Source organism: Coturnix japonica, chromosome 14, assembly GCF_001577835.2.
Source record: "Coturnix japonica isolate 7356 chromosome 14, Coturnix japonica 2.1, whole genome shotgun sequence".
NCBI lineage: Eukaryota > Metazoa > Chordata > Aves > Galliformes > Phasianidae > Coturnix > Coturnix japonica.
This window is the reverse complement of record NC_029529.1, coordinates 6,870,234-6,897,185: the sequence shown is the minus strand read 5'-3', so window position 1 is coordinate 6,897,185 and position 26,952 is coordinate 6,870,234. Positions and strand designations below refer to the sequence as shown.

The 26,952-nt window shown below is 51.8% G+C and overlaps 2 protein-coding genes across 2 annotated transcripts; both read left to right on the top strand.

Moving 5' to 3' along the window:
- The first annotated feature begins 133 nt into the window (after positions 1–133).
- On the top strand, positions 134–10,346 carry SCNN1G (sodium channel epithelial 1 subunit gamma). The gene is made up of 13 exons (XM_015876991.2): positions 134–243; positions 538–856; positions 1,395–1,689; positions 2,117–2,310; positions 3,236–3,339; positions 3,774–3,937; positions 6,461–6,559; positions 7,627–7,744; positions 7,861–7,939; positions 8,017–8,074; positions 8,313–8,374; positions 8,555–8,630; positions 8,856–10,346. The coding sequence occupies exons 1-13, from the start codon at positions 216–218 to the stop codon at positions 9,243–9,245; spliced, it is 1,986 nt and encodes a 661-aa protein (XP_015732477.1). The 5' UTR covers positions 134–215; the 3' UTR covers positions 9,246–10,346.
- Positions 10,347–14,499: 4,153 nt separating this feature from the next.
- On the top strand, positions 14,500–25,675 carry SCNN1B (sodium channel epithelial 1 subunit beta). The gene is made up of 13 exons (XM_015877011.1): positions 14,500–14,581; positions 17,414–17,732; positions 18,524–18,839; positions 19,103–19,296; positions 20,085–20,188; positions 20,617–20,780; positions 21,051–21,158; positions 22,817–22,934; positions 23,207–23,282; positions 23,468–23,525; positions 23,855–23,916; positions 24,990–25,065; positions 25,142–25,675. Exons 2-13 carry the CDS (start codon positions 17,422–17,424, stop codon positions 25,556–25,558), a joined length of 2,004 nt encoding a protein of 667 aa, XP_015732497.1. The 5' UTR covers positions 14,500–14,581; positions 17,414–17,421; the 3' UTR covers positions 25,559–25,675.
- Positions 25,676–26,952: the final 1,277 nt, after the last annotated feature.

The following is a 26,952-nucleotide window of genomic DNA, read 5'->3' as shown; positions in this document are numbered from 1 at the left end:
CCCCGCACCGGGCGGACGCCGCCGCCGCCGCCACCTTTAGTGAGGGCGAGGAGGAACCGGCGGCCGCACGGTCCCCACCCCCAGCCGGATGGCGGCGCTCGGAGCCCGCGGAGCCGCGAAGGGGGCGGGACGGGGCGGGACGGGGGCGGGCGGCGGGGTAGTGGCGGGGAGGGAGCGCGCAGCGCCATCAGAGCGACGGCGGGGCCGGGAGCAGCATGGCCCCGTCGGGCCAGGACGGCCGAGGTGAGCGGGGAGCGGTGCGGTATTCTAGGGGAAAAAGCCGTTTTACGGTGTTAAATGGGGCGGGAGAGGGAAGCGATGCGGTAACGCCGGATCGCGGCTGTGCGCGGAGAAACGCTGCAGAGTGACCAGCCGAGCAGCGGGATGGGATTTGGGCTTTGGGGTTTGGGCTCTGGACTTTGAGCTTTGGGATTTGGGATTTGGGCTCTGGGCTTTGAGCTTTGGGCTTTGGGGGGGCACCGTCCCGTTCCGCTCCCACTCGTCCGCCCCCTGCTCACGGCCCCGCTGTGCCCGCAGCCATGGCCCCCGGGCTGAAGATCACCGCCCGCATCAAGAAGACACTGCCGGTTCGCGGCCCGCAGGCGCCCACGCTGCGGGAGTTGATGCGCTGGTACTGCCTGAACACCAACACTCACGGCTGCCGCCGCATCGTGGTGTCCCGCGGGCGGTTGCGCAGGTTCATCTGGATCCTGCTGACGCTGGGAGCCGTGGGGCTGATCCTCTGGCAATGCGCCGAGCTGCTCTTGAACTACTACAGCGCGTCCGTGTCCGTCACCGTGCAGTTCCAGAAGCTGCCCTTCCCCGCCGTCACCATCTGCAACATCAACCCCTACAAGTAAGGCAGGCGCTGGGTGTCCCTCGGCCCCCATTCCCTTGCGGTCCTCTGCCGCTCCGATCAGATTCCCTTTTCCCAGCGCTGGCATTACAAGCAATGCCATCTCCTGAGAACTGCGAAGAAAGCACCTATCCTTCCTCTGTCTCCTCTTCCATCCCTCTCGGGATGCTCTGCCTTTTTCAATCAGCGCTGCTTCTTTTCCTGCCGTGCCGTGCTCTCTGTTGCACTGCCGGCTTCCCCCAGCTCCCCATCCCTCGGTTCCATAGGTGCTACTTGGTTACAGGTTGTGTCCCCATCTGTGCTGCTCCTCGCTCTGCATCCTGCAGCTCAGCCCCATGGAGGGGTTTCTCCACAGTCAGCATCCTCCTGATGGTCCTTTTCCTCCAGTCCCCCCTATCCACATCGATTTAACTTTGTGGGGTTGAAGGAAATCTGTCCCAATCTGTGACAAAGAGCACTGCTGAGCAATGGGATTCACAGTGCAGTACATGGAAGATGAGGTGAACAATGTGATTTTCTCACGTTTTCTCCAATGCAGGTACAGTTCAATGAAGGATTATTTATCTGAGTTGGACAAAGAGACAAAAAAAGCATTGGAGACGTTCTATGGATTCTCTGAGGGCAAGTCCAAGGTGAAGCGGGCAGCGGGTGACTGGAATGGCACTGAGAGCCTGTTCTTAAGGCAGATCCCACTGCTGAGGGTCGAGGACTCCTTCAGAACCGCCACCGACCTCCGCAGCGGGAGGAAGAGGAAAGTCGAGGGCAGAGTCTTCCACAAGGACTCGTCCATAGTGAACTCTGGAGATTCAAATGATATCATTGGATTTCAGCTGGTGAGTGCCACCATTCCCTAGCCAGCATGTTCTTTGTGGGGTGGCAAAGGGGCTGGGGCAGGTATCCCACTGGACAGACCTATTGCTTGTTTAGTGGCAGCGATTAAAGCTCCTTCTGCTCCTTTACCCATTGTGCCGTGCCTCTGTGGCTGCCTGCAGACCCACCTCCAGCTCTCTGGAATAGAAATGCCAATGGTGAAGTCCAGCCAACATAGACCTAATGCCATCCACAACCCTTCCTGTGGGCCTGAAACATCTGGTCAAACCATTTGGCCCCAGATGAAAGGTCTTGGGTGCCCTTGTGTCACTTGCAGCCACTGTAACATCACGTGATTATTATTGAGAGAAAGAAATGATACCAGGCATACTTGATAGAGCACATCATTTCTTTCCATCTGAAATGCTTCTTCCCCTTTGTGATTGTCAGTGCGATGCAAACAACAGCAGTGAGTGTGCACTTTATACATTCAGTTCTGGTGTTAATGCTATCCAAGAATGGTACAAGCTGCATTACATGAACATCATGGCACAGATTCCCTTGGAGACTAAAGAAGAATTGAGTTATTCTGCTGATGACCTTCTACTGACATGTTTTTTTGATGGCCTATCTTGTGACAAAAGGTCAGTGCCAGTTAACAGCTTATTTCCAAATATATGGTACAGAGAAATTTAATGTTTGGTGTTTGCTGAATTCCAGCAAGAACCACTTCCACTTTTAAATGAAAGCAAACTTTCACGTATGAAGAACTGCAGTTACGGTCTTTAGTTTTATTTGTCTTAGTTTCCGCTGTCCACGTTTCAGATAAAACTGGATTAGTTGGACATAATCGTTTTGGACGTAATCAGGTCCACCTGCTTACAATTGCTGCAGTGCAATTGCTGTGTGCCCTGGCAGCAGGGGAAACATCCCTCAATGCTGGGGACAACAGCAGAGCTCCCAGGTGCAGCCGTCAGAATAGAATTGCACTTGTACGTGGCTTTGGCAGTTTTCCCACTGTCATGTGCAAAGCTGGCTGCGTTCAGCAGGTATTACTGAATCATTTCTGGAAGCGTTTTGCTTATGTCTGTGATGGTGCAAGTATGTCATATTTTCTTTGAATTAAAGACTGAATGGGAGGGGAGATTCTCAGGAGAAACATGAATGTGCTTGAATCACTAGGGTGTGATATGGCAGTGGCTATGGCACCTTCCCTGCCCAGTGCAGGTCTGGGTCCCTATAGACACTGGGCTGTTGGATGAGAAAGTACTCTGCCCTCCACTGCCTCTTTTGTGCTTCCTCAGTAATTCTGAGCCCCCTCTCCCCTATGAAAACCTCCCACATTTTTAATTTCCTAGTGCTGTTAAACCAGGTCATGTTTCCATGTAGTTTCAAGATATTAAGGAGGGAGAGGGAAGGACAGGGGAGAGGAAGCATTTGTAGGAATAAAGAAAAATTAAAATTCTGTCCTGCTCTGTCTCTGCCAAAGCAACATCCAAACCTGCTGAGTTTCTGCCCTGGACAGTTATAACTGCAGAGGGGGCAATGTAACAATGTTTGGTTTCTCAGGCACTTCACCCGTTTCCATCACCCCCTGCATGGCAACTGCTACACCTTCAACAGTGGGGAGAACGGGACGGTGCTGAGCACCTCCACCGGCGGCAGCGAGTATGGTAAGGAGCTGGAATATGGTAAGGAGCTGGCAGAGCTGTCAGCGCCCTGCTCGGCAAACTGGATCCTGCTGGAGGGTGACTGATGTGTTGGCTCTAGATGTGCAGCCTGATTGGGGAAGTGCTTGTTTGAACTAGCGCAAACTGTTGCCAGAGAATACAAAGATAATATCATTGCATCACTAATGTTTTCCAATCTGAAATTACTGCTTCCCGGTTATATAACTTCTAAAAGTAATTTCTGCTCTTTCTGAGGAGACGCCGTCTATTTGTGGCACTCTGGGCTGTGCAGGGTCACAACTTGTTGCATAGTACAACAGAGGGACCTTGGTTCTTAAACTGCACTTAAGGGCACGTAGTGCTCAGCACACTGCTGCCTATTCTGCAAATGAGCTCTGGCTCTGGTATAACGCAGCTCCTGCCTCTCTGTCCTTCAGGGCTGCAGGTTGTTCTGTACATCGACGAAGCAGACTACAATCCCTTCCTGGTGACATCAACAGGAGCCAAGATCATTGTCCACGACCAAGATGAATATCCCTTCATTGAGGACATTGGCACAGAAATCGAGACGGCGGCGGCCACCTCCATAGGGATGCACTTTGTGAGTGTTCAATCCACAATCTTGTTTCAAGCAGGTCAAAGATCAGGTCTTCATAAAGCTGCCACTCCTGGGGATTTGCTTTGCCCTTCTTTTTCTCCATCTCTTCGACTTTCCAGGGTTTTTGTTGTTGTTTTCACTGCAGAACTCACAGTCACAGCACTGGGCAACCAAACACTCAGTTTGGCTGCGGGGTCAGCAGAGGCTGAGCGGGGCGGTGGCAGCCTGCTTCAGGGCCAGGTCTGGGGGGTGAGCAAACCACCGCAGTCTGGACTGTGCACATCTTGTTTGGTTTGGTTTCTTACTGTCCCAGCTGCAAAGTAAACCTTAGTGGCAGTGGTTCTGTTTTCACCCCAGATTTCCCCAGTGAGCTCAGTGCAGAACTGACCCAGGGGGCTCCTTCCTGCATAGTGCAGTGCCATCAGCAGAGCCAGGCATTCCCCTTTCATCTGGATGGGCTGTTAGGGGAGCCTTTTAACTCTGCCCTTTCATCACTGATGGGTCAAACTGATCAGCCAGCCCTTGTATGTCCCTGGGTGTGCCAGATCGAGATAGTCCACGCATTAGAAAAGGCATTAAGGACAGGGCTGATGGTTTTAAAATGTGCAGATAGTTATGTTTGGAAAATGGGCGCTGTTTGGTGGAAGCAGAAGGGATAAACACTGCCTGAATACCAGAAAGCAAACAGGAGACATCAGAATGAGAATGGTGGAGAGGAGGCAGGCTCTTGCCAAACAGTATTTCTATAACTCATATGCTGTATGGGAGAAAGTCATTGCGGATGGAGCATCAATACTTGCTGTAAAAGTTCCCTGGCGTGGTATGTTTGCGCTATTGCACATCGCATAAAGAACAAGACTGAGCACATCCTGGTAGCTGTGTTCAAAAGATTTGGCATGAAGATTTGGTCTGATTGCATCTTAAAAGTATCAGCTGAAATAGAAGCTGCACTTGGTGTCTGGACCCAAAACAGCAGCCTGCACCAGGAAAGCGTGGTGCTGCAGGGCTGCAGCCAAGTAGGGCTGCAGGGAGATAAACAGGGCTGTGGAGAGGTGAGCAGTGCAGCAACCAAGCAGGGCTGCAGGGAGCTGGCCCAGCAGGCTGCAGCTGAGCTGCTGGCTCAGCCGTGTCCCCACATCTAAGGGTATGAAGGACACAGCAGCCATGTGCCACAGGTAGCACTGCTCTGTAGGCCTGGCAAGGGCTGTTTTCCAAATGCAGACATCAGTGTTTGGGCTATGGCTCATGTATTTCTGCTGGGCACTAGGACCGCCCTCCCTCTAAAAATATTCCAAGATGTTAGGAATGCAAACAAGGCATTGCTTGGTAGGAGTTTCAGTACTTGAGTTAAATATTTAGTTTGGAAATTATTTCAGCACCTGAATGAAGTGTGCTTTTACAGGGGTATAAACCATGACAAAAAGAAAAATCTATACAAAGGATCTATCATCTATCTATGCCAGAGGGTATCCTCTGAGGCATTAGGTTGTCTGCAATGCTGAAGTCCCAAATTTCTGTGTCCCTGCAAAGAGTTTTGAGCATATTTCTAAAACCAGCAACTTGCCGTGGCACGCCACAGGGCTTTCTATTGCCAAGTCCATGCTTGCAGAGTTAGCATTCCTGCAGTGAGACAGAGGGGTGATGCTTGGTGCCAGGCGTGGCCTCGGGAACCTGTGGGTCTGCAGGCAGTGCCTCAGAGGTAGGCAGCATCTGTCAGTTCCTACAAAACAGGTCCTTTAAAGGCTCAGCCGCTGATTTAAACTCCGTTCAGAAAGACAAGTGAATGGAATCTGAAGCGTGTATTGTTCCTTGTCATTTCAGGCCACTTTCCTTGCCATAAAGTAGATAATTTCAGCAGAAAGTGGGAATATGGGGCTGGGGGAGGCACGGGCTGCAGGAAGCTGCAATGTTACCTGGATCAGGTCTGGTGAATGTGAGGGGTCCAAGTCACACGTGAGCACAGCACGTGGCACTGCAGAGCTCTGTTCTGTGGGCAGAGACTGCAGAACGGGGAAAGCTGCGAGTGTTCAACAGAGGAAGGTCAGAGCAGTTCATGGAAACAGTGCAGAAACATTTCACTTGGAGTGATGTTGGAGAGGTGCTGTTGAGCACTGGTGGAGCCTGAAGTGCCGCTCCCTGCAGAGCAGGAGCAGCTCAGTGCAGCATAGAGCTGTGCAGCCCTGGGGCCTTCCCTCCAGGGTGAGTGGTGTATGGTCCCTGGGACTCTGCAGGGAGAGAAACCCAGTGTGAAGGTTTTCCACAGAAGCCATTCATTGTTACAGTAATACCACCACAGCACCCCTGCAGAGGGGGTATATAGTGGCACCAGATAGCCCAGCTAGAGCATGTTTGGGGAATAAACACCACAAAACAAAAACCCTTTTATGTCCATTTGAGATGACAAAAAGTAAACGTGCTGTACCAACCTTTCCCATCACTTCAGGTCTTAGATCCCAATGAGCTGCTGCTAAATGCTGTGTACTCTTTGATGCCCAGAACATGAGATTGTTCTTTTCCTGTTCTCAGACACGGTCCCGCAAGCTGAGCAAACCCTACAGTGATTGCACAGAGACCGGTGCTGATATACCAGTAGAAAACCTCTATAACAAGAGCTACTCCCTCCAGGTAAATCTCTATTGCATTTGTTTTTATCGATTGCTTGAAAAAAAACTACCGTCATGAAAAGCTCTACAGTGTTCTGTAGTTCAGATCTGAGATTGTTAACAGTGCAGGCACAGGGTCACTGCTTTTAATCACCAATGTAAAATGCCACAGCGCTTTTTTGTATCCAAGTTTTATTCCTAAGTGGTTGATGTTTGAAGTTCCCTTAGGCACCTTGTTAGATAAAGAGGGAACATGAGCTCATTAGGCAATTTTCAAGCAATGTGAGACTGGAAAATATTGGCCAAGTAAATGTTGCAGCTTAGTAACCCTTGAAGCCAGAAATTGTGACCTTTAGGACTCCAAGAATAACAGATACCATCTAATCAGTATCCAGATAGCAGGATGTTTGTTTGCAGAGTAAGTTTCCACTAATTTTGCACAGTTTCTGTAATTGGGTCTTCTTGGATAGTGTCAGAACAACTGAAGAATGATAACTGTATTAGCTGCTGCCTTCTGCAAACCCTGTGTGTAGGCTGAGTTTTTGTTTTATGGGTACTATACCTGAAATCTGCTGTGCTGCATTGCCAGGCAGAATCACACAGACATTATCTCAGGTTTTTAATAACAGTTCTTCACCAGAACTCAAGGCTCAAGTGGGCTGGGTCTGGGTAAAGAAGATATCACCCTGAGTTCTAGAAGTAAAGCTCAGATCATGCTTTTACTCCAACTGATGAAGCATTTTAGCACCAAACACTGCCTCCACTGCCCTTTTAACCCTCCCAATTTCTGATTTCCAGTCTTGCACCAGCACAAATCAGAGCCATGAGCATTTTTACAAGCAAGTCACTCACCCACTGCATTGTAATTCCACAGACTGGGTGCCATTAAAAACCTCCCTGGCCTTGGGAAGAACTGCAGGGCTGTGAGGGAAGGGAGCATCTCCCCTCACAGGGATCACATTCCTGTTCTTGCACTATATCACACTCTGCAGATCTCACTGCTCTGTTTGTGCTTGCTGCAGGGGCAGTGCTACACAAGCACAGGACAGCTGCCTGTATCTCTGAGGCACAGTTTGTTCTGTTTCCCAGATTTGCCTGCACTCCTGCTTCCAGAAAGCCATGGTGGAGTCCTGTGGCTGTGCCCAGTATGCACAGCCACTGCCCAATGGAGCAGAATACTGCAACTACAAGAAGAACCCCAACTGGAGTAAGTGCCGGATGATGGCTACAGGGGCCGCCTACACCCTGTTAGCCCCATTCCAGGAAAATATCATTGCTTTTCTTTCCAGCTTTTCAAATACCCATCGTGTTCCTTTCTTGCAGTGTACTGCTACTACAGACTGCACGAGAAGTTCGTGAAGGAGCAGCTGGGCTGCCAGCAGATCTGCAAGGATGCCTGCAGGTGAGTCCTGCCAGAGGCAAGAGGTGCAGAGGTGCATGGGTGCAGGCTCACCACTCACTGTCTGCCTTTCCCTGCAGCTTCAAGGAGTGGGCGCTCACCACCAGCATCGCCCAATGGCCCTCCACTGTGTCTGAGGTCAGTTCCAGTTCTGCACAGTCATAACAGTTCACTTTGCTAACAGACCCCAAGGTGGGGTCTGGGCTGTACATCAGCCATTAAGCTGGAGTTTGGCTCATGTCCCTGTGGGACAGCTGACTCATCACAGACATCTGTTTCTGGAGTCCATGCTGGTCCCAGGAGGTATGGAGCCTTTCTAGTGAATCTCTGCACAAGTGCACACACCTATAGCACCATTTTCTATGTTTGTTTCCAGGATTGGATGCTTCGAGTACTCTCTTGGGACAAAGGACAGAAAATCAACAAGAAGCTGAACAAGTAAGTTGCCATTTCTGTTTCTAGCTTGCACCTCAAGCTTAGATACAATCTCAGCAGCCTTAATGATGGCAATTGGGGAAAAAGCTCCCTTAGAGCGGCCCAGCCCTACTGGTCCAACTGGTTATTGACATAGTTTTTCAGTATGTTTCATGTTATTGTTTTACCAAACTCCCTCTTCAGAACGGACCTTGCAAACCTCATGGTGTTCTACAAAGACCTGAATGAACGCTTCATCTCAGAGAACCCCGCCAACACGGTGAGTGGAAGCACAAGGGCTGTGCCACCTTCCTCCTGCAGGCTGGGGGCTGTCACCTGGCCTTGGGGGGGGGGGTGGTTCTACCCTGCCCTGCCCAGCCTTTCAGGCTGCCCTGAGCAGTGGGGCAGGGGGCAGGAGGTGGGGTGGGGACTCACAGTAAGCCCTGGCATGACATGGCATCCCTGCATTGGGTGCCTTCTGACTCTTTGCTCTCCTGTCCCCCAGCTTGTCATCCTTCTGTCCAACTTTGGAGGGCAGTTGGGCCTGTGGATGAGCTGCTCAGTTGTCTGCGTCATCGAGATCATCGAGGTCTTCTTCATCGATTCCTTCTCTATCGTCATGCGGCGCCAATGGCAGAAGGCAAAGAAGTGGTGGAACCACCGGAAAAAGGACGGGACGGACAAACCCCCCGAGGCGAGCGATGCAGAGCAACAGGGCCACGACAACCCCGCCTGCATCGACGAGGACCTGCCCACCTTCAATACCGCCCTACACCTGCCACTGCCCCAGGAGGGCCACCTGCCCAGGACTCCCCCCCCAAACTACAGCACTTTGCGGTTGGAGACCGCCTTCACGGAGCAGCTCCCCGACACGCTGGAGACCGGGCAGCACTGATGTCTCCTTACCCCTCATCCAGGTGCCAGGGTTGTGGGTGGATGCCCCTGCCCTGTGTTGGGATGAGAGGTGTGCACCCAGCAAGCACTGAAGAAGGGCTGTTGGGTCGGACCCTTATTCAGGAATGGAACTTGTGGTCAGAGCCTCTCTGAGCAAAGCTCGGACACAAAAGCCAAGGGCTTAGAGACATTAGGAACTTCAAACAACACCAATTCCCCAGTTAATTACTGCAGGAGGTGGTTGGAGCAGGATGCAGCACTGCAGCACTGAGCAGGGAGGACTTGCCTTAGCAACCAGCTGCATGCACCCAGTCATTTGTGGACAGGAGTTACTCCATAGTAGAAGATTGATGCCACACTGACTATCAACACTAATTGCTCTCTGCTGTGTGGCCTGACTTGTGGGAAAAACCCCGGGCTTTCAGGAATGCAGGAAGGGGAAAAACAGAGGTTTGGAAAGAGCACACGGTGGATACAAGGAAGGTTCTTGAGGTGGATTTTGATTAGGATCCTGATTCCAAAGGTGTTATTCTGGGATTAAAAGTTGGGACAGTCACAATGTGTGTGCAGAGCAAGTTACTCACAGCTTGAGTCGGAGGACCTCAGTCATCCCAAAATAATCACCTGAAAAGGGCATGAAATCAAATTTGGATTGCAGTAATGAATGGCAAATCCCACAAGCTTCTTCCATTTAACATGGTTTGAGGCACTCATTACACACAGTCTTAGAGCAGCTGTTCAGGTTCTATGTGCCCTATTCTGGGCACAGCAAGGGGCTGCAGCTTCCCCTCCCTAACCTGTAACTGCCTTCCCATGGGCTCCTGCAGTGCCCACTGCAGCCCATCCCCACCTCCTGCAGCTGTTGGATGTGCAGGAGCAGCCTGCAGGGGGTTGGCTGCTTTGGTACTGAGTAGTGAATGTGCAAGTGTGAGTGCATGTGTGTGTACAGGAGTCCCTCTCTTGCTTTTTCTCTCTAGATGAACTTATTTTATATAGGAAAGGGAGAATCCAGAAAGGTTCTTTCATGTGCAATAAAATATATTTTAACTGGATTATTTAAACAGCCGATAAACTAAAACCAAATAAAGATATATTTTTGAATAAATGCTTCCTACATGGTTTTTTCTTTATTTTTTCCTCCACCTCCCCCCCCCCCCCCCAGTCCCCTCAATTAAACCAGCCCCAAGTGCTCCTCGCAACTGGACCCTGCCCCACTGTTCACAGTGTGAACAGCTTCTTCCTTACATCCAAGGGACCTCTGCATTCCTGGGCTGCAACCAACACGGCTGTGCAGCATCGATGGGGCTGATGGTACCTGAGAGTCCCCTTCCATGCAGTGACATGGCAGTGGGCCACAAACAGGTTTGAGGGTTGAATGCCTCATTAATGTAAATGGCCGGGGATGGGGAAAGGCATCTCTGGCACGTGCCTATGGGAAAGGCCTTGGGGCTCAGCCCCCACCTGTGACACAGGGACAGATGTGCATTGCCTTTCTTGTTCACCTTCCATTTTTTCAGGACATGAACTTACTCATCCTGACCAAGAAAAGTGTAATGAAATGGTGCCAGAGCAGATAAGGCAGAATCACAGAATGGCCTGGGTTGGAAGGGACCTCAAGGATCATGAATCTCCAACCCCCTACCACAGGCAGGGCCACCAACCTCCCCATTTAGTACTAGACCAGACTGCCCAGGGTCTCATCCCACCTGGCCTGGTGCTTTGACCTATACAGAGCACAGCCCCATTACCCCACTGCGTGTAGGGCACCATGACTGAGCCCTGGAAAACCCTTGGTTAAGAACAGGGATGCTGGCACACAGCACAGTAAGCACAGAAATAGGGCAGCTGGACCACAGCAATAGGCAGGGGATATGGATATGAATGTAGATATGGGACAGGGGACATGGGACACCAGACATGGGATAGGGGACATGGATGCGGGCATGAATATGAGACAAGAGACATGGGATTGGGGACATGGATGTAGACACGGACACTGACACGGGGGACATAGATACAGGACATGGGACATGGACACGGACATGGGGCATGCTCTGTCCCACCCGGTGCTCAGGGCACCTCAGCATGGGCACAGTTGTTGGCCGGCACTGCACTGTGCTGAGCGCGGAGCACCGCGGAATGCAGCGCGGCGAGTTCCTTGCTAATGCGGCGCTTCCCCTGGCTCACACTGAGATCACGCTTCAGTTCAGAGCTGAGCTGGGACTCGCTCTGCTCCCAGCCTGGTTGCAACACAGCTGGAGCAGCAAACATGAAAACAGCCCAGCTCCGGGCCCACGGGTGGTGTGTTCAGGCATTCCATCCTCTCCTGCATCCCAGTCTGTGTGTTGGTGCCCTCCAGTCAATCTGTGAACTCCAAATCAGACCCGGGGTTTTAAAGCTGACTGTCCAAGCTCAGTCCCATGCAGCATCCTGAGCCACGACCATTCCTCTGTCTCGTTCTCCTCGTGTTTTTTTTTCCCCAGGTATGTTCCCTGAGATGGAAAAACGTCCGCATTCACTGCATTAACTCATCTGAAACTAAAAGCACGCTGCGGTGCCGGCGGAAGATGCAATCGCTGTGAAGCACGGCTAAAGCCCGCTGCGGCTCAGAGTCACCATGAATCACGGTGTTTTCATAGGGCAATATTGCTACAGTTCTTCCTCTGTTATATTTTAAGACCTTCTCACCCAAGTTTACATAATCAATCCTGAAAGGTACAACGAGTTCCTTGAGGTAATTGCTGCGAGCAATCATCCCTCCGTCTCCTTCTCGTTATAAAAGTTCATTGGTCACAAAATATTTTACATATTATCCCCAGAGCATGGGAAAGGACCATAAAGCACTGCCCTGGGGCCCTCCACAGCACTCCCCCTCTATAGCACTGATGGATTATGGGCTGTGCCTCAGCAGCGCCGCACAGTCGCCACCAAGTTAATTTTTCTGCTAAAATTTTATGGCAGAAAGAGCAAATCGGGGCAGCCAATTCCCCATCACGTCACAGAGAACATCACCACCTGTGACAAACCCTTGTCTGAGTGCTGGCTGTTTTAAGGCACAAAGATGTGTGCAGCCATGGGTTGAGGTTCATTCACTGCTCAGTCTGTAGTTGAAATAAGGTTTGCCCCCCTCTCACTCTCTGAATCAAACAGGACCTCCCCAAATCTGTGCTGTGCATGGAAAGAGTGTGCATGGAAACCACACCCCAGCAGCCCTGGCAGTGATCCCATCACCCCATCACCTTATCACCCCATCACTCTGCCTCCCCATCGCCTCTCTGCCCCATCACATCACCTCCCCACCCCCATTGCCCCCTGTCTGCCCCTCGGTGTCACACAACACAGTGCATTGGGATGGCCCGGCAGCCCCGCGGGCAGCGATCCGGCTGTAAACCTCACCGGGCTCCATTTTACTGCCTGATCTTTGTAACGCAAACAGAGATTAGTTAAAAGGTTTTATATGCTGTGATTGCCCGTGTAACAGCTCTGCAGGTTGGATGCTCAGTATCTTTTGACTGCAACTTTACGGGCTGAAACTAAATTACTCGCTGTATTATTTTGTTTAATAATGGCGTTTCTGAAAGGGCACCTGATAAAGCAAGAGATTAAAGTGCTGAATTAGCCTCTTTGCACCATATATAGGAACAGGGGATGCCATTTCCATGGGCAGCACAGGACACACAGGTCAGGGCACTGCAGGCAGCGCTGCCTCCTTGGTCCCATAGGGACATCAGGTGTCTGGATAGAAGTGATCAATGCAGCAGTGAGCAGTGTTGCACAGCACCCCGCAGCTCCTGCCCACTGGCATCAAGCACCCCCTGTGTTGTGAACCAGCAGCGCTGTGCCAGGCTGTGGGGTGTGGGCAGCCTGGGGCCACGAATGCACAGTAACACCACGGCACCTGCAGCACTCTCTGGGTGTTTTCCCATCCCCTTACTAGAGGCCACAGTGGGAGATCAGTGTCACCAGGGTGACCTACCTCATCCTAGAAGCCACCCCAGGAGCCTTTTCCACCTTCATCATTACAACATTTTCACCTTTCCAGACACAACCAAGGCCAGCTGATACTTTCAGCACAGGCTGTCCCCAGATCCCATTTCCCAGCTGTGTTTAGCAGACACCAGCAGCACTTAATGCCCTGCTGTGCAGAGTGGGAGCACAATGGTGTGGTGTGGGGGCACCGCCGCCTGCCTCCCAGCTGTGTTTTTAGCAGCAGGTTTCTGCTTATGAAATAAACTCTCTCAAGAAGCAAGTGGGGGACACGCCAGCAGGCCGAGCAAAACTCAAGGTCACCTCCATCACTGGCTGTGTTGAACCATCAGGGCTGCCAGTGCTGCTAGCAGACATTGTTCTGTAGGGAGATCAGCAGCAATAGAAGGGCAATTATTTTGACAGGACAGAGGTTATAGGCCGGGTGAGTGCTGGTGTTCACCACCAAACCTGTTCGTGCTGGCTTCACCTGAAAACACTGCTTAAATACGATCCTGCATTCCACGTCTGACCTCACGGCTGGAGGTGCGCTTGTGCAATTTAGAAATAAAAATCCCTTTTGTTCCCAAACAACCAAACGTGGGCACACTCCAGAAGGTCTGATCGAGTTCTGATCCAGCACGGAGCCGTGGTTACTTTGCCTAACAAGGAGCGACTGTGTTTTACAACGCTGAGCGGTGATTTATGGCTCTAAGGGCCTCATTCCCATTCCCTGATGGGGATGCGCCGGGCGTTATCCCCACACCGCGGCACTGCGGCTTTGCTATCGAGTCAGGGAGGCGGAGGTCCCTCGTACCGGGCAGGAGGTGGCCACCGCTGCCTTCTGTTTAAGCATCAACACTCTCCATAGTCCGCACGTGAAGGCGGCGATGTACAAAACACCCTCGGGAAAGCGTGCCCAGCAGCGTCCTGCTGCTAAACACAGCTGCCAGGGGAGCTCCGGAACAGAAAAGTGAGGGGAAAAAAAAGAAAAGAAAAGAAAAAAAATAAAAATAAAACGCCATAACCGATCTTATGGAGCCGTTCGGAACCGTCTGTGCTGTGCAGTTCGGCTGCGGTGCCAAAGCCCCCCGGCAATACGGGCACGGCGCACTAACAGCGCAGCCCACCCAGCCCCGGTGCGGGCCTCCTTCCAATGGGGCTCCGCCGCTCCCCCGTTGGGAAACACGCGGCGGGAGGCGCCTGCAGCGGAGGAGGCGCAGGACACGGGGCCGGGACGCGGGGAACAGCCCCGGGAGGAGCGCGGGCGGCGGCGCTGGGCGGCTCCGGATGCCGTGCGGGACACGGGGCGGGAGGAAGGGCGGGGCGCCGCGGGGCCCGGTGGCATCGGGGCTCAACGCGACGGAGCAGGTACGGGCAGGGGGCGGCGGGGATGGGCAGCGCGGGGCCGGCTGCGGGCGGCGTATCATCCCCACCGCTTCTTTCCCACCCTACGGGCTCCGTCCTGCGGGGCTCGGGGGAGGCGGCGGCTCGGCGGAGCCCCGGTGGGAGCCGGGGACGGACGGACGGACGGGGGGGGGGTTTGGTTGTTCCTGCGGGGCTGCCCCGCAGTGCTCGGAGAGCCGGGCAGAGCCGTGCGGAGCCGGGCAAGGAGCGCTGTGCGGGGCCGCCGGTCACCGGCTGCTAAAGCGTTGGTGAGAAATTACTTGGGGGTGAGCGGAGGGGGTAGGAAAGGCCAAGAGCGTTAAGAGCGTTCTGCTGGTGTTCGGAGCCGAGCGGTGCGGAGCTCCAGGCATCTGTGAACAGCCCGAGCTGTAACGTTTAGCCTGTGCTGTTCTGCCTCCCACAGCTAAGGCTGAGGTTACCATCCCGGCAGGTGTAGCGCTGCTCGCAGAAGGAGAAAAAATATTTCAGCGTATTTCTTTGTTGACATTCGTTGTGTGATGAGAAATGCTCGCTCAGTCACGGAGTCCCTCGGGGTGAGCTGCCGGGCTGACACTCAGACACCGGCGGAGCTCCCGGTGCCAGCAGCGCGCTGGATGCGCTGCGCTGCTGGGCGCAGCCGGACTGATTTACCCTCTGTTTACACACGGCTTTCATACCTTAATCTCACCGATAAGAGGTATGGAAATAGACCGCAGCTCTCTCTGAGCGTTCCTCTGTCCGCTGCCTTTGGGGACGCTCCTGTTCAGGGCCTGGGGGCAGCTGCCGGGGGCTCTGGCCCTCCGCACCATGGGATCTGCGTTGCTCAGTGCCCCGGCAGCGGAGCTGACTCTCAGCAATGTGACTGTACTGCCGTGCGAGGAGTGAGACTTCTCACTGCCCCTGGAGACAATGATGCTGTGGGAAGTGGAGTGGCAGAGAGAGGTGGGATAGATGGGGGCACTTAACCCACTGCAGGGAGCCAGGTGGTGCTTTGCACCTCTGCCTGGTGCTGCTCCTCAGCGCTGCACACACTCAGCAAAGGCTGGGAGGCACATAGCAGGCATGAGCTGCTGGTTGCCGCCTTGTTGCAGAGGCAGAAAGCAGGGCAGAACCAACCCCACTGGACATGCTGTACCCTGGGCATGGGGGCTCCATTGGCAGTGATGTGGTGCCACTCCACTTTCCTGCTAAATGCCATCCTGTGACCTTACAATGGGGTAAAAGCCTTTTCTGTGAGCTGCAAAAGCACCATTGGAGAGCATCACTGCCCTCCCCAGGAGGACATGGCCAACTCCTTGCTGCCAGCTGCTGCTGCTCCAGCCCTGGAGAACACAGTGTGTGAGCAGAGAGCGGTGACTGCAGTATGCATCAGCAGAGAAAGTGTGCAGTAATTGCAGTATCAGGGCTGGGCGCTGCTGGGGTGATTTTACAGCCCCAGTATCACCCTACAGTTTCCAGCAGTGTGCTGAGTTTTGCTGATGTCTTTATTTCCTGTAAATGGTGACTGCCCTGGGAAGAGCCGGGAGCGAACTAAACACAGCCAGCACTGTCATTTCGTAACGTGGGAGCCTGATCTCACTGCTGAGGTGGAGGAGTTTCATTAGGATGGTGCTGGGATTGTGGCCACAGGGAGGTGAGGGCAGTGGCAGTGCCCTCTGAGATTGGATGGCAGGGGGAGTTTTTCACTCAGAGGGCAGACAGGCCATGGCACTGCTGTCCAGAGAGCCGTGCCCTATTCCTGCAGGTGCCCAAGGCCATAGATGGGCACCTGGTGCCTGCTTTATGAGTTGGCAACCCTTCCTGTGGGTTGGAAATGGATGATCTCTGAGGTCCCTCCCAAGCCATGTTATGATCCTATGAACATAACTTTAAAAGTGACAATGCCATCCTTCAGTGCAGTGTTTGTATGGCTGCTGAGCAGATGAAGCAAACTGGGAGGCTCCTGATCCTTAAACCCCATGTGAAGCTGCTTTGCCTTTGCTACCACAGTGCTTCCTATTGCTGTTGGTAGCCAGGAACAGCACACTCAGATTTGGCAGTTAAACAGAAATTAACTCAAGACGGAGCCTAAATGTGTGCATGACACCCATAGAACTGAACAAAGAGGCAGGCAGGCTCAAGCCTGGCAGCAGGGACTTCATTCAGATACAAAAGTGCAGCATTTGCTGCCTTGTGCCTCAGGTTGTGCCTCAATGGAAATAGTACTGTATGAGCACAAGATGCTGTGATGGGCTCAACACTGATCTCTGGTTCTGTTCTCCCACAGCTGAGGGCTGAGGAATCCTCCAGGTAACTGACTGTTTTGAAATCCTGCCCCAGGATATTAAGATTTAGTAACACAAATTCTCGCCTTAAAAACAGCAGCACAAAATGTTCTATTTACTCACAATATGAATGTAAAATATGCAGCATCCCTCACATGAGCGGTGGAAACATACCGATATTATCTTAAAGACAAAGGAATTTGGTGGGGAAAAAAAAAAAACCACACATCTATTGTTCTTCTTGTGGCAGGCAGCACATACTGAGCAGCATTCTTGGTCCTGGGAAAGAGTCTGCCCTTTCTACATCCTCTTCCCTCCACCCGACCCCCCCCCAACCACTGCTCTGGTATCCCTGGATACTTTCTCCTCATCCATTTAAGAAATACTCCATTGAGCCCCATGAGCACTAAGCCCAGTCCCACTGCAGCTTGTGATCAGCTCCCATGGGCTGTCCCACATCCCCCCAGGCTGTGACCCCCAGCCATGTCAGCACACAGCAATGCAAGCCCTGTGTTTCCCAGCAGCTGCTCTGACCTCATTTTCCCACTTGCAGACAACAGGATGAATCTGAAGAAATATTTTGTCCGGGCCCTGCACCGCCTCCAGAAGGGCCCTGGCTACACCTACAAGGAGCTGCTGGTCTGGTACTGCGACAACACCAACACGCATGGCCCTAAGCGCATCATCAAGGAGGGGCCAAAGAAGAAAGTAATGTGGTTCTTCCTAACGCTGCTCTTCGCCTCCTTGGTCTTCTGGCAGTGGGGAATCCTCATCAACACTTACCTTTCCTACAACGTCACCTCATCGCTCTCTATTGGCTTTAAGACCATGAAGTTCCCAGCAGTCACAGTCTGCAATGCCAACCCTTTCAAGTAAGCTGTGCTTCCTCCAGCTCACCCCACATTAGCACACTCAGATGTGTTGCTGGCCAAAGATCCGTGGGTCTGTTCCTGGCTCAGATACATTAGGAGCATCAGTGAAAATGGTTCTTTGACTCACGGAGTGGCACAGAAAAGCAAACAAATGAGCACAATATAAAAACAATTGGCTGAGATCCAGAGAAGGGTTTGTGTACCTGCGGGTTTGTCTGTTCTCATTACCGTATCAGTTAATCTAATAATGGTTATTGCCTCCTTGTAAACTTTCCCTGGCTCAGAAAAAAAACTTGAAGTTCAACTAACTTGTCACAATCCAAATCAGTCTCGTGATCTCTCCCCACAATCCCTTTCTTTCTTTTTCCTTACCACGAACGTCTCCCTTATCACACACACTCAGCCATTAACAGCTAGTTAAACAGCAGTATCAGCCCTGAGCTACAGTAATATAATTCAGCTGTGATTTCAAAGGAGCAACAGATCTTTGGTGGAGTCACTTCAAATTTATACCCGTGCAATAGAGTCATGCAAGGTGAGATGCTCCCGACTGACACACAGGGATCAGTTGGTTTTTCCTCTCTCCTTGCAAGAAGTGTTTTGTGTAAACTACAGCAAATCACTGCAATAGAGCCGTGCAGTTCTGTGTGAACACAACAGATTTGGCAGCACAGGGTCCCTGTGCCTCTGGCTGCCGGTGCATCCTGCTGCTGTGCAGCACATCTGCAGCATGGGGTGTTCCTAGTGTGGGGGCTGCCATCCACTGCTACCCTCCCCATGTGTCCCCGCAGGTACTCAGAGGTGAGGCCCCTGCTGAAGGAGCTGGACAAGCTCATTGAGGCGGCACTGGAGAGGATCCTGCAGCCCACACATGGGGACCCCATCTCACCCCTGCTGCTGAACAGCAGCAACGCCACCGATGGGCTGGACCTGGAGCTCTGGAACCAGATCCCGCTGGTGCTCATCGATGAGCAGGACAAGGACAACCCAGTCATCGTGGAGATCTTTGAGACCAACCAGAGCGCTGCAGGGAACCAGACTGCTGCTCCTCCTGCCCCTACCAACACAACGTCTGAGGAGAAGAAGTACAAACTGGCAGTGAAGCTGGTAAGGGGGTGCTGCAGAAAGCCTATAGCTGAAAGTATTTCTAAGCCCCTATGTGATGATCACTGTAAGCACGGGTTGGTAACTTCTGGGGCCAACTTGTCCAACAGAGAAATGCCCCAGGGAAGTGTCTGCTGAGCACACCCAGCTGAGACCGCTGCTTCCACAGCTCCCCTGTTTGCTCTCATGAGGACAGTGGATGGGGTGGCATGGAGCAGGGTGTGCCCTGGGGGGGAATGGGGAGACCTGACCGTGTGTGTCTCCAGTGCAGCCACCAGGGCTCCAACAACTGCACCTACAGGAACTTCACCAGCGCGGCGCAGGCGGTGACCGAGTGGTACATCCTGCAGTCCACCAGCATCCTGTCCAAAGTGCCGCTGCAGGAGAGGATTAGGATGGGATACCAGGCAGAAGACATGATCCTGGCGTGTCTCTATGGGGCCGAACCCTGCAACTACAAGTAGGTGGATGCTGAGCATCCTGCCCTTCCTGGCACACAGGGATGTTGTGGGATGCTAAAGGCATGACAGCCTTTTTGTATCTCAGTTAATGGAAAGATCTCCACTGGTCCTTAAGTCTAATGGCAGTTCCCAGAGGCTTTCAGGACATGATCCTGGCTGTAACAGTATTAGAGGATAGCACTGGCTTGGTTTTGGATGGGCTGTTTTGCTTGTGACTTACCAACACCCATGAGGGCTTCCTGAGGTATTTAGCAATAATCAGCTGCCAGCAATTTCACTCTCTTTTTCACAAGGCTCTGAGAGATGCATTTTATCCATCTCTGTTTCTTGTGAATGCCAAATTTACACACAGTTTTGATAAACATGGGTGCACAGCAGCAGCTCAGGCTGCAGGCAGCCCTGCCAGCAATGCCACTTCTGCACAGAGAACAACAGAGAACTATTGTCCAAGAGTGAGGTGTAACACCAGCCGAAGCCTGTTAGCAGAGCTCAGAGCAAGCCAGTATTTTTTGGTCTCATCTGCATGACAAAGTATTCCTTTCCATTACGACAAATCGTTATCCTCACCAGCTGCACTTCAGCCCATGCCAGTACCTGGCTTTTCTTCTTTTCAACAGCAGATTGATTGAAATTAAGTCAGCTGAAATTTCTATGCAAGTGTTGAACAAATGAAGCAATTTAAAGCGAATCCCAGACCTAGCTGCCCAAATCCAGCCTCACCAGATACAGTATTCTATAACCTTTAAGTTCTCCCCGAGTCACAGTTTGACGTGTATGATTCTTCCAGGAATTTCACCCAAATTTATCACCCAGACCACGGTAACTGCTACATCTTTAACTGGGGCATGGACAAAGAGGCTTTGAATTCTTCCAACCCAGGAGCCGAGTTTGGTAAGAGAAAGCTCCATTGAAGCAGGAGGAGTTAAAGGAACAGAAGTGCTGGGAACTTCTGTTACCAGTAACAGATCTATGATGTCTGTTTCTCTAGATCACTAGAGCAGGGAATAGCTTTTCCAGGGGGGATAAGGCCCCAACAGGAAACTTGACTGCATAGAGACAATTGGTGTGACTGCAGCTAGCAGAAGCATAACGTCTGACCAGCCAAAGCATGAGGGAATGGCTGAACATTCAATGGGATGCTTCCATTCTGTGCATTTGCCATTTATTTAAGCACACATAAGGGCAATGCAACAGACAGATGCAGGTTCTCCCCTCAAGGGATGGAGATTCCTGTGCACAGGGAGAGGAAAAGATGCTCGTAGTACTTTTTAACCAAAGACTCCAGTTTCCTGCTCTGATTATTTTGCCTGCTGTCACAGGGCTGAAGTTAATCCTGGACATCAGCCAGCAGGACTACATCCCCTACCTGTCGTCTGCCGCCGGGGCACGGCTGATGCTGCACCAACAGAAGAGCTTCCCTTTCCTTAAGGATCAGGGCATCTATGCAATGGCTGGGACAGAAACCTCCATCGGTGTGTTAGTGGTATGTGTGGCATTCCTCTAGAGCAGATTGTCTGAGAATAATGTTATCTGATGGGACCGCAACCAAGTTTGTTTTAAGTCTTGGCTGAACTGGCTCAAACCAAAAGAGTCAAGGCACACACTAGCTGTGGGCTGGAACGGTTTATGGAGACTTTTATGTAACTGTCCTGGCAAAGTGCTTTATCAAAGCCTTACGGGAGCCCTGGAAAGCGTAGCTCCTCCTGTGCGTGCTGGCATAGCTCAGAGCTTTGCTGTTTGGGTTTTCCTGCAGGATGAGCTGGAGCGGATGGGCTATCCCTACAGCGACTGCACCATGAACGGGTCTGACGTCCCAGTAAAGAACCTCTACAGCGAATACAATACTTCCTATTCCATACAGGTAAAACGGGACTGTAAATCAAACACGGCTTTTAGGGAAAATCCTCAGAACAGTTACAATTTGTGCCAGGCATGCCAGGCTCCCACAGCCTCAGCAACAACAGCAAAGGAAGCGCAGTAATTCAGAACTCAAGTCTGAGCATGCAGCAGCCCCAGGTTTGGAAACAATCTGGTGGAAATAATGCTGTGTCGCAGGATGAAAACCTAATAACACAATTATTAAGACTTACATCAAGAGGTTAGTAACGCTGCTTTGGCAGACAACCACCTTTCTCACTGCCATGCAGCTCACGCAGCAAGGAATAGGGTTTATCCCAGCTGCAATGAATGCTGCAGGGATTGCTCCCTGCTCCTCCTAATCCTTCTCAAGAGAAATAAGTCCCTTCTCACGCTGAGAAGGCCACTTGTTTTGTGCAGGATGTGAAGACAGAGCTTTGTCTTTTCTTCACTTTAAAATTGGGATGAGAAAGTTGAGTGTTTGTAAACCTTGACTCCCTAATAAAAACAGTGCAAACAGGGAGCGCTGGTTAATTTGTAACAGGCTGTAACAGAAGGGAGAAGCAGTTCTGAGGGTGAGACCCCGCAATAAGGAAAACATCAAAACCATTTTGGGGTTATTTACAGATGGCTGAGGGATACATCTCAGATGGGCTGAAGGGCTTTGGTTAGCGAGGTTAGATATATATATATATTTCTGACTTTATGTAATTCCAACAAGTGGATCACTTCACCTTTTCTTCTAAGATGCTTGTATAACCTTTAAGTAAATACTTGAAATGATTGCATTATTACTTAGAAGTTGCTAAATGCTCACCATGCTCCTGTGCCCACATCATTATGTCCCTTCAGAGACCCCTCAGCAAAACCTTTTCCATAGCAAACTCTACACGCATTTCATACTACGCAGACGCTCTCCACTTGCCCTGCCTTGCCAAAGCTCTTCAATTCAATTACCTTCTCATAGACTTTGTTATTGCTTTGTGCATTGTTTCATGACAAATCCCACTCGGATCTCTGCTGATTAACGTCACACCTCGCTGAGCTGACGGCACTACAGCTGCTCTCCATTCCAGGAGAGAAGCAGATGCCCAGATGAGATCATTCCGAGTTCTAAAACCTGCTCTTTATGTCAAAATGTTCCTAAAGCCTTGGCTTTAAAGTGAAAACCAGCCCTTTGTCAGCACGCAATAGGAAGCCCGGAGACAACACGTATCTGTGGATAAAATAAGGCATTTTTATTCCATTTTGGAATCTCTAAATCGCTGCCACAAAACCCTACAATAACTCCTTCTATACCTGCAAGGAGAATTACCTCTATTTTACTTGCCACTAAAATGTTCTAAAATCCAGAGTAGTAGTAAAAATGCACCGTAAGGAAAAGCGTCATTGCAGAGCAACTTTAAACATGCTGGCTAATTCACCCACCTCATCATCCCGGTGCATCCCCCACTGGATGACTGATTGGAGGGGCTACAGCACAGCCCCACAGCAGCAGCAGAGCCCCACAGCAGTGCTGGCCTCTAACCACACACAGCCCCAGAGCATTCTGCTCTGTGCAGGAGAACCAGAGTAAGGAGTGTGCCCGGAGCAGGGCAGTTCTCAAAGCAACACAGGAAAGTCCATTCCCCTTGTAAGCAGCTCCCTGTTCCCTTTTTCCAGGCTTGCCTGCGCTCCTGTTTCCAGAACCACATGACGGAAACCTGTGGATGTGGTCACTACATGTTTCCTTTACCAGAAGGAATAACTTACTGCAATAATGAAGATAACCCTGGCTGGGGTAAGGACATGAACAAAGTCAACCACACAGCTCCCAGGGCACGGGAGTGAGGAGGGAGGGATCAGACCATGCATCGCTGCTGCTGCAAGTCCTGCAGCTGAACTGCTTTGGCTGGCACTGCAGCCCTTGCTCCTCTCTGAGTTTCTCTTAGAGGGAAGAAAGCAAACTTGTGCAGCATGCTCATATTGAAATACTGAGTAGGGGGAATTAACACAATCCAGTAAGTGGGGTTCTTATCTAAACCAATGCTGTGACTTCTTCTCACCAAACAGCGTATTGCTATTCGTCACTGAGATCCAGCATAAAGCACAGACAAATTTGCATTGACTCTTGTAAGGAAACGTGCAAGTAAGTGCTTAAACCACTTCTGGCAGCTGTAACGGTGGAGGGAATCCTGCATTTCATCTCCCATCAATCCTCACCTCTTTAAAATTGCAGAAACCCACGTGGGGCTGCTGTCTAAACAGCACTGAAGCCCCAATGACTCCCAACAGGGGAAGCCCAGTACTCACACTCTCCTTTCCTCTTTCCAGTGACACGCAGTACAAGATGACCATCTCCATGGCAGACTGGCCCTCTGAGGCTTCCGAGGTAACTCCAGTTTCTTGTTTTGAAGCAGCCATTAATAACCACCTGTTGGTAACCGCGTGAATCACTCTGTATTTTTAGAGCTAATGTTCAGGTAGCCAGAGCCTCGGTGCTCAATTACACACGTTCAGCCAGCAAACAGAGCCTGGCACCAGGGGTGAAACGCTACGGTGGCACAGCCTTGCGCAACCCTTCCTTGTGCTGTTAATGCAACAGAGCTGCATTAGAACAGGACTATTCAGGACAGGTTTCCTCCTTCGCTGGGCTCCTGCCCTGGCAAGTGCTCAGCCAGAATGCTGCTCCTTGGCTCTGAACGAGTTCTGTTTTCCTAGGACTGGATTTTCCATATTTTGTCTTATGAAAGGGATATGTCAACAAATGTGACTCTGGACAGGTAAGTGAAAGGAACAACCACTTTATCTTCTCTACTGCGCCTGTTAACATTAGATTTACATGAGCCTTGGCCACCAGCCAGAGCACACGCGCTAACGCAGACGGGAGAACAAGCTGTGGCACGCGCTTGCCTGGAAGATACATAAAGCGATCCTCAGCTGCGCTTCATGCACTTGCTCTGCTCCCCATCAGAACGAGCTGGGCCAGACACAGACCCAAACATGCAGTTAAAGCAAGAGGAACGTTAACCACACATACCCAATTGGCTGCCTGCAGCAGCCTGAAGCGCTGAGCTGCTGGGGTTCAGCTCCTGGATGGCTGCATGTGGCCCTTTATACCCATGTAGGCTCTGCCAACAGTAGCAGGACGGGGCTGCACCGATGAGTTATCCACTGATAACCAAAGCCCTGAATTATGGGGAGGAAAGGAATGGCCAGATGTGGGAGCACAGACAGCTCCCACAGCACTCACTGCTTAGCCTGCCTGACAAGCCAGTTCTTGTGGAGGCCTTGCATTAACCCACACATTGCAACACAGCCCTCTGGGGTGGTACAAAGCCCTAACCCAGTCCTGCCCTCATGCCGGGCCTTGGAAACAAAACAGAGCGAAACAAAGAGATGCTCAACTTGTGCATGGTGAGCAAACACCCACCAGCACCACCCAGGCTCCCACATGCTGTATGTGTGCTGCGACCCACTGAGTGCAGGGCAGACAGCGAGCAATGACTAGCTGGGACTCAGGCCACCAGTTCCTTCCATACCCACACAGCACAAGCAGCCAGGACAGAGCAGGAGCTCTGCACTGATTAAGGCAGGTAGGGAAAACCCAATCAGACAGCCCCACAGAAAGCTCTGGGTGCACACGTGTTTGCTCAGGAGCAGAACCATACCTGTCCCCCAGCACGTGCTTCACAGCCAGGAGCACTTCTTAACCTTTCCCTGCACCAGGCAGAGGTTTGCATTGCAAGCAGTTACAGCATGGCTTGGAGCAGCCCATCCCCACGTGCAGATGAGATGCACGCGTGGGACACCTGCAGTGCAGGTTTGCTTGGAGCTCCCACTTTGTGTGTTACAGGAATGGCATCATCAAGCTGAACATTTACTTCCAGGAGTACAACTACCGGACCATCTCAGAGTCAGCTGCCACCACGGTGAGTGTCCACATGGTGCTGGTGCAGTGCCACGAGCTCAGCCTTAATCACATCTCCTCCCTGCTCCTACCTGCAGATCGTGTGGTTGCTGTCGAGCCTGGGAGGTCAGTTTGGGTTCTGGATGGGGGGCTCCGTGCTGTGCCTCATTGAGTTCGGGGAAATCATCATCGACTCACTGTGGATCACCGTAATCAACATTATCAGCTGGTGCAAGGGCCTGAAGCAGAAGCGTGCGCAGGCACGGTACCCAGACATGCCACCAACAGTGTCAGAGCTGGTGGAGGCTCACACCAACCTGGGCTTCCAGCACGAGGAGACCAGCACTGCGATGCAGGGAGAGGCACTGCCCCCTGAGCCCGGCACCCCCCCACCCAACTACGACTCACTGCGTGTGCAGACACTGCACAACCCGGGCACAGACAGTGACACTGAGGGTGAAGAGCAGCATCCTGCAGCCAACCACCATGGGGATGTCTCGGTTTGGGCTGAGTGACCACCAGAGCTCCATCCAAATCAGGGAGCCAGCAGCCCTCACCTCCTCCCCTTCCCTCAGACACTCACTGAAGAAGCTCTATCTAATAAATCCTGTAGTAAATTTCAGTCAGCATCACGCTCTTGGAGCTGGTATGCATTGGTGCTAGTATACAGCAGTGGGTTGCTACTTCTCTACAACACAACATGGTTGTGCACAGCTCCGGCTCAGTGGGTGCTGAGCTCCTGGGAGCAACAGAGCTGGAAGATGCTGGGGCCAAGGAGGCAGTGCTGGCAGTGCAGGCAGGCATTGCTACAGCCCACTGGTTGGGGACAGCATTCCCAGTGCTCCAAGGGGTCTGCACTGAGAGCTGAACTGGGACCACAGGATCTAAGCTGCTTTTGGCTTGAGGTCATGGTATTTCCATGTCTAAGTGACGCTAATGTAAACAGAGTGGAAAGAACATCCCTCTGCTGCTTGGAGGCCTCGCACACTCTGTTTGTAGTCTGGGTTTGCTGCTCAGGAACTGTTAATGCTGCCTGCAGGTGGGCATGCCAGTTAATGTGTGTCAGAGATAAATACTCCAGACGCGATAAAGCTTCAGGTGCAGGGAGGAAGTGCCAAGCCATTCACAGTGCTATTCTCAGCAATAAACAAACAAATTCATTGAAAAGTCTCTATTGGAGAAGTTCCTGCTGGCACCAGGCGCTGAGCAGCAGCTCGTGGGCAAGGGGCTGATCTGGGAACGTTTGGTTCCCATGCCTGGCTGGGTTCACACCATGCATTCCCCAGGGCCACTGTGCCCACCACCACCACCACCACCTCCTCCACACCAATGATCTGCTTTATTGAAGTACCTGTGCACAACCTCAAGAGGAAACATGATCGTGTGGGTAAATCACAGGGCCAGGAACATGATGTCCTGGGCATGGTTCCCAGCACAGCAACCGCGGGTCCCAGCACCTCCCTGCCCGCGGGTCTCAGAGCTGCCCACAGAGGCAGCGAGCCCAGCTGCCACCAACCACCTCCCACGGTGCTCCCATGTCTGGACACACATCCATAGCACAAAGCACCTCATCTTGTGCACACTGAGCACCGAACTGTGACAACCATGCACCAAAACAGGTGGGGTGAAATGCTGACCTGGATGCAGCCGCTTCTTGCGGAGCTCACTGTTGTTTTGCCCATTTCTGTTACTGCCATTTGCACAGCCCGTTTCCTGTGTTTCCAACAGGTGAGGGGTCCCAGCCTGCACACACACACAGGTGGAAGCACGGGTCAGAAAAGCAAAGTTCTTGAAATCCCAGCAGCCTCCCGTGACAAGCTGTTCTTAAAGCAGGAGGCTGTTCCAGGTTGCCACATTCACATGGGCTGGAACCAGTTACCACTGCCCACAGCTTTTATGCTTACATTTC

Excerpts from the sequence above, each read along its gene's own strand:
- SCNN1G (XM_015876991.2), top strand. The coding sequence starts at position 216 with ATGGCCCCGTCGGGCCAGGACGGCCGAG. Across the intron at positions 244-537 it reads GTCGGGCCAGGACGGCCGAG|CCATGGCCCCCGGGCTGAAG; the intron begins GTGAGCGGGGAG and ends CTGTGCCCGCAG. Across the intron at positions 1,690-2,116 it reads ATATCATTGGATTTCAGCTG|TGCGATGCAAACAACAGCAG; the intron begins GTGAGTGCCACC and ends TGTGATTGTCAG.
- SCNN1B (XM_015877011.1), top strand. The coding sequence starts at position 17,422 with ATGAATCTGAAGAAATATTTTGTCCGGGCCCTGCACCGCCTCCAGAAG. Across the intron at positions 18,840-19,102 it reads ACAAACTGGCAGTGAAGCTG|TGCAGCCACCAGGGCTCCAA; the intron begins GTAAGGGGGTGC and ends GTGTGTCTCCAG. Across the intron at positions 20,781-21,050 it reads CCTCCATCGGTGTGTTAGTG|GATGAGCTGGAGCGGATGGG; the intron begins GTATGTGTGGCA and ends GTTTTCCTGCAG.